The sequence below is a fragment of the Triticum aestivum genome, chromosome 2B (assembly GCF_018294505.1).
Source record: "Triticum aestivum cultivar Chinese Spring chromosome 2B, IWGSC CS RefSeq v2.1, whole genome shotgun sequence".
Lineage (NCBI taxonomy): Eukaryota > Viridiplantae > Streptophyta > Magnoliopsida > Poales > Poaceae > Triticum > Triticum aestivum.
The window spans coordinates 746,675,531-746,682,719 of NC_057798.1; the positions used below are offsets into that span (position 1 = coordinate 746,675,531).

General features: G+C 46.3%; 1 protein-coding gene across 1 annotated transcript; it reads left to right on the top strand.

The window, feature by feature from the left end:
• Positions 1-6,023: 6,023 nt before the first annotated feature.
• LOC123047114 (glycine-rich cell wall structural protein-like) lies at positions 6,024-6,888 on the top strand. Its single transcript, XM_044470604.1, has 2 exons — positions 6,024-6,218; positions 6,320-6,888. Exons 1-2 carry the CDS (start codon positions 6,143-6,145, stop codon positions 6,637-6,639), a joined length of 396 nt encoding a protein of 131 aa, XP_044326539.1. The 5' UTR covers positions 6,024-6,142; the 3' UTR covers positions 6,640-6,888.
• The last annotated feature ends 301 nt before the right edge of the window (positions 6,889-7,189 follow it).

Here is a 7,189-nt window from a genome sequence, read left to right on the forward strand (position 1 = left end):
TCCTTCTCCTCTGCCTCGTAAGCAAGCACAAAAGAAGACAGACGCCGCAGCCGCTCTGTCTGCTCCGGCATCTAGCGGTACAGCCAGCAGAGGCGGGAGGCAATACAGATATGGTCCTTCTCTCAAGCCTCTAGAGAAGTTACCGTACGAGAGGACCAAGGAGGAAAACGCGAAGATCGTGCGGGCCGAAGTGGACGACTTCTTTGAAGGGTTGAAAGAAAAGAGACATCCACCTCCGGAGGAGAAGGTACATCCGGTGAAAGCAAAGCGCACTATCGATGCCCTGAGGAAACCACCAAAGTCTCCGCCGAGAACCAACTATGATCGCATTACTGAACAGACATATCTCGAAGCGGAGCGGTCGGGAAGTATTGTCAGACATCAAAGGTCAAAAGAACGAGCAGCTGCAAAAAAAATTGCCCAGCTCGGCGAACAAGCAAATCAATCATGCCCCCCGCTCAATGTGTCTAGCAGCGACATCGTCGCTAATGCTCCGGGGATGGTGGCCGGTTATGGCAATCTTGCAGATTACCTGCCTGACGATCAACTTCCTGATTTCATGGAGGTGGACGAGCACAGATACGAGTACGGGAAGCCTCTCGTCAAAGATGAAAAATCTCTAACAACGATGATGCGGAGATTCCATAATTGGTACATGAAAACCTACAGAGAGTCTGGGGGGACGAATACTTTGTATCTGAACATTAAAGAGGAGCACGACCTCGTTGGAACTGATCTGTTGCCTGTTCCATTTGAGGAGTTCTTCAAGTTCTTCAATCAAAAGGCCCTCGATAAATTAACGGTCTTTTGCTACTGTCTGTAAGTACTATTTCTGTCATTAAGTCTCTATATATAGCTCAGCTCTTTCATTGCATGTATTTATAATTAATTATCCTCACTATATTATGCAGATTGAAGATCGTTGAGTGCAGAAAACAAGAAATATATGATATTGGGTTCATTAACACAAATATCATAGATGAAATTCAGGTTAAAAAGCACGCCGAAGAGGCCGAGGCTCAACAAGTAAGTTTAATCGATCATTATCGCACCATATCGGCAACTTTTTGTTCATTTCCTGATATCTCAAGTAATAATAATTATTTTCTTTGTCTTGCAGGGTTTGGAAACAGTTCACCGCAGAAGCTCCGGGACTGCCGAAGGAGCTGCGATATACAAACCCGAAAGTAAGTACTACTGGCTAGCTAGTTGCGCGCATCTCCCGTTGATTCTATAGCTATACTTTCATCAATGCCATTTATAATGCTTCATTATCAGTTTGATTGACCTCTATTTCTCGTAAAGTGCTCGTGGCAGGAACAAGGGAATAATTTCTGTGGGTACTACGTGTGCGAGTTCATCTACAACGCGACTTTGAAAAATAAGCGGGGCTACTCTAAAAGACAATATGAAGTGCGTAAGCAATAATATTCACAATTTCATTTTATTACACCATCATTTCTGTTGAGTTTCATTCATATATATGTATTAATTAACCCCCTTCTTCAAATTAGACGTGACAGATGCGGAATGAACTCCTAGAACAAGATCGCATGAAAGCAATTCAAGAGGAATTGGCGGGATTCTTTCTTGACCACGTCATCAATAAAGCCGGAGAATACCATGTGGAAGTTGATTTCAATTGCTAGCGGATTGTAAGAGATCTTACATATTGTATATGTATGTAGCCAATAGCGTCGGATAGATAATACGAAAACTTGTTGTTCGACCAATCTCTCTGAGAAGGAGAGGTCGATCGATCACTTCTCTCGATATGCATGACGAACTTCTATACTTAATGGTTCCCTTCATTTTCTTACTAGCTAGCGTGTCGAGGGCCTCTCTATGTATAGTACGTATCGTCAACCAAGCACGGACATAAAAGAGGACACTTCTCACTATTAATTAGCTAGCTAACACAACATATGAGACACCTAAATTAACCCCCCAAAACCCCCACCCCCCCCCCCCCCCCCCTTCAAAACAAAAAACAAAAACCCCAGCCACTGAAATGCTGACGCATGGATGCCTTTTGGTCCCGGTTGGTGCCACCAACCGGGACCAAAGGCCCTCCTGCCTGGGCTCGGCGCACCGGCCACGTGGAGGCACATCTGTCCCGGTTCGTGTTAGAACCGGGACTAAAGAGGGGAGGCATTAGTAACGACCCTTTAGTCCCGGTTCAAGAACCGGGACAAAAGGCCCTCACCAACCGGGACAAATGCCACGTTTTCTACTAGTGTGTAGGGATTTGTGTGATGTTTAAGACTTTACTTTGTTGTGTCTTATAGAACCTGTTTCATTTTGTAAGTGGTGTTGTATGTTAAGTCATGTGATATTTTATGGAATAGTTTGCGGTTGACTAGTAGTTTATGTGAATTTTGGTTTTGGGCTGGGTCCAAAATGAAATGAAATAGAGAACCCTAAAGATAAAATGGAGACGGTTCTTAAGGGGAAACTGCATACGTGGTTGAAAGTATTATAAGCGGTTAGTGTTTCGCACTCGCTTCTGGAAACTGCCTCCGGTGGACACAAGCTTTGAGGCGGTACAAGGAACTGCCGGCAGCCCATGAACAAAACCACCTCCAAAGGTTGTTTCTGTACTAGTGTTAGTGTAAAATAAAACAAATAGTCAAAACAAGCTCGATAGTAATTTGCATAACATGGCCATCGAATGTCACTTTGTTCTAGGTAACCCAAATCCCCAAGCAAACAGCCGAGATACGCAACATATAATATTTCTCTTTTCCAGGAACAAAAGCATAAAAGCTAGGCCATCGCTTGCTAGAGAGAGTTGAGACAACATTTTGCCCCAAAGAGCTTCCCAATTGTACCCCAAACAGAGCGAGCAGCACCACGAGTGGAAGAAAAATGATTAGTTGATTCATTCGAATCACCAAAAAAAACAAGATTTCCTGACCATTTCCTTTTTTTAATCGTATTATCCCACATTAAGATGGCGTTACAATATAATTGCGACATGAATATTTTAACGTCAAGAGGATCATGAGCTTCCCAAATCTACTTATTACTAGCTCCAGCAACATCTTTCTCAAGGTATTGGTAACCAGTTTGGTGGAATACTTGCCAGATTTCGCAAAGACCAATTAACACAATCAGAGACATTTGTTACAGAATTTTCACCTACCGTATGGAGGATTCCACACCGCTAATTCCGCTGCTCCAGGCTCACTATGCTATGAAAGTCCAGTAAAAAAAATTCTTACCATCGGCCTCAGCAGAAGTACATGCCTAAGCAAAATGTCGTGAAGCTGAGGAACAGATCCACTAGAGGGACCCCCTTAGAGCATCTCTAGCAGACCCCGCAAAAAGCCCCGACCTGCAAAATAATTGCAAAAATGCCGGTCAGTGCGGAAAATCCCGCCCGAACAGACCACGCAAACGCGGTCGGCCTACAAAAAGTTTTTAGGGGCGCGCCAAAATCTTCACCCCAACCTGCGAATACGCAGCCCCCCCCCCTCCCCGGCCTATTGGTGCCCTGCATATAGAGGGAGAGGTTGGTGGGGAGGACATTTCAGCCCATGCTTTTCCCCACCAACCACCTCCCCTCTCCCCCTCGCCCCGCTGCCAGGCCGCCGCCCACGATTCCAGCGGAAGCAGCCGGCGGGAGCACGCTGAGAGGCCGCCACACGCACGAGGTTGCCCTCCCCCCACCCTCCTGTGTCGGCGGGCCGGAAAGTTGCGGATCTGCGGTCCTTCATCACGGGCGGCCGGATTTGGCTTTTCCGACCACCAGTGGCTGCGCCAAGCAATAGAATGGTCGGGGAGCATCTCGCGCAGCCCCGACAAAGTCCAATCGCCGCATGCAGGTACAGGTTCGTCCTGTCGCTGCCGCCGATGGTTTGCAGGCACGGATTCAGCCGGCCATCCGCCAGGCTCAGCACTCGTGCAGAGGCTCTGTGGCTCGCCGATGCCGCTCATACAGTGCGACGACTGCACATGGACAGTGCTGCGGCTAATTTCGGGCACGCCGAAGCACCCCGGATGGGTGTTCTTCTAATGCGAAAATGATGGGGTACGTGTTGTTTACATTCGGCTTTGGCACCGCATTCTTTAGTGCAATTGCGATAGCTCATGTCGAACATCATCATGTGTGTAGGAAGATGGATGCTCATTTTGGTTTTGGGACACTGATTTATTGATAGAAAGAAACTTAATAGACGTTCATGCACTCCTTAGTAGAATCGAAGGCAATGCAGCGGTTGCATGTGCAACTAGAGGGGAAGCAACGTCTACTTCTTTAGAACCAAAGATGAAGAATAAAGAATACAAAATCAAGAATGCACAGATCAACAATGAATGCATGGAGAAGATATTAATCCAACTAATGGGAGCAGTTATGGAAGTTGGAAATCTTCTAAAATGCATAATTGTGGCTCTTGTTTTTTTTTGGTCTTGCTATTCTAGCAAAGATTTGGTGATTTCCTATGTATCCAATGTTGTTGGAAAAGCAAAAAAATGCATTATGTTGTGTCAAATTGAGGTGCAAATTTAGGATTTGCGGGCCGGCGGGAGCGGCGCCAGACCAGACCCCGCAAAGCCGACCCGTAAAAGAGCATATTCCGCGAATATCCTTTTATACGGGTCCGTTTTGAGGGGTCTGCCTCTGCGGCCGTCCGCGCCGGCCCGCAAAACCGTTTTTCCGCGAACTGCAAACGCGTTTTGCGGGTCGGCGGGATGCGGGGTCTGCTAGAGATGCTCTTAGCCAGGCGTCATGTCAAAAATGTATGAGGTTTGCCACTGTTAATGTCACTTTTCTACACTTGTACACATCTTTAACCTTCATAATGTATTTCCAATAAGAAGAATCTGAAAATCTAGGTTTCACTGAAGCCACCGTTTTATTCTGAAAATATTTGGCTCTAACAATAGACTGGCACAACTCAGTATTTTTCTCTAATTTCCACCACCAGTTAATTAACTGGTTGATGTTTTGCTTTCTCAAGACAGTAACACGTAGTCCCTCCTTACTCTTAGATCTATAAATCACTTTCCATTTAACCATATGATATTTTTTCTTTAAACTCCCACCTTCCCAAAAGAATTTCCTCCTAGGTTTGTCCAGTTTCTTTAACGAAGTATTATTCAGCATGAACATATACATGAAATAAGAAAGGGACGCCAGCCAAGCTAGAATTGATGAGAATAAGTCTACCCTCCATAAGGATGCCACCTGTCCAAATGTCCAACATTTTCAACATCTTAGCTAGCAGGAAATCACAGTCAATAGTCTTAAGCTCAGGAAAAAAAATAACAGGAACCCCTAAATATTTCATAGGCAAGGAACATATCAGCATAAAATTCAGTAACACTATTATCTGCCCAAGTAGAAAAAAAACATCAAAAACATAACAGCAACAACTTAATGTTTTAAGCTTTCTCAGGGTCATGAACAGTAATTAACGCCGTGTCATCCGCATATTGACAAACATTAACCCCATTATCAATCAAGTCCGGAGCTATACCCACATGAAATTTGTTTCTGAAGATGAAAATATGAAGAAAAAATGATAGCAATGGCAAGCATGGTGAACAATCAAATCATTAAAAAAAATACATGGTACATGGCCGGTTCTAAGAGCCACCACGTTACCTTCGAGAACGACCATACACGTTTCAACGATCTCCACTGTACAGCTCTCCAAATTCAGAAGAAGACATGTGCATTCTATCCGATCGATTTGGATGTGCAGCTACATTCATGCACCCGTGTCACAATGGTATGATAATATCTACCGGAGCTGATCGATGCGTGCATGCATTTACGCCGGGTCGAACTTTGTCGCGTTTCCTCACTCCTGCGCGAGGTGTCCGCAAGGCAATAATGCATGCCGTCCATCTCCCAACCGGTACCGCGCGCTCGTGTCCCACCAACGGGGCCCTTCGCACGTCCACGTAGTGTTACATGTTGCCGACAACCATGCATGGATTCATGGAGGAGAGGAGAGCCGAGAGCGCAGCCTCAACTTGGTCACAGCTCCTCCTATCCTATCATACCTCCATTGGCCTCTCCTGCCTATAAATTGGCTTCGTCTTCATGGGTATATATCTCATCCATCACACAAGCTAGCTACTAGCTACTAGAAAGTACTTACTGCTCAATCGGTCGACGAGGGTGTCAAGCATGGCGTCCAAGGGTCTCGTTGTGTTTGCTGTCCTGCTTGCTGCGGCTTTCCTCGTGGCCACAGCTGAACAAACTCATGAGCTAAGCTAGCAGCGCGTCATTAGGCTAACTAACCTGTTGCTACTGCTACTAATCACATGCATACCGTTTTTATGCATACCGTTTTTATTCATGCAGAGGCCAAGAAGGAAGAGACTAAGGCCGGTGTTCAGGGTTACCACGGCCGCGGCGGCGGAGGCGGTGGTAACCATGGCGGCGGCGGAGGCGGTGGGTACCCTGGCCAGGGGGGTGGCGGCGGCGGCCGCGGCGGTTACCCTGGCCACGGGGGCGGCGGCAGCGGCGGTGGCGGGTATCCTGGCCACGGTGGCGGCGGAGGTGGCGGCGGCGGCAGCGGCTGCCGGTACCAGTGCTGCGGGCACGGGCATGGTGGCTGCCGCTGCTGCGCAAGCCCCAACGAGATCCCGGAGCCCATGTATCGGGCGGAGGTCCGCAACTAAGTGCCATATGCTACCTACGGATGTTGCTACTTGCCTGCACGTAGTAACTACTCGTATATGTGTGCATGTATGTGTGTACGCGTACGTACAGATTGCACAGTTATGTTTATCCAATAATACCAGAACTCTGTTCTGATCGTGTATTCACCCTGTAAGACTTCTCTTTCTTGCACAATACATAATACTCCTACATGCAACTGTCATGCATGTTATAATAACAAAATATCATGACTCTTGTTCGAAACCGTATACTAACTCGTATACAAATCCGAGGTATAAAATTAACCACGTATAGTTTTGAGAGGGCAGCCGTCTGCGACGTGAGGTTATGTCAAAGAACAGTCTTTGATATTTTTTTCTAGGAATATATTTCGAGGTTTAGCTAGGCTTGCCCGAACACACCTCTCCAACGATGATGTACAAAACAGCACAAAGTGGCAGCAGCGAGCACAAATTCATTCACATCACAAAGATAATACAAAAAAAAGCATTGAGAACGATTACAAATATTTTTACTGTGCACATAACGCTATCCCGCCAAATGTACTAC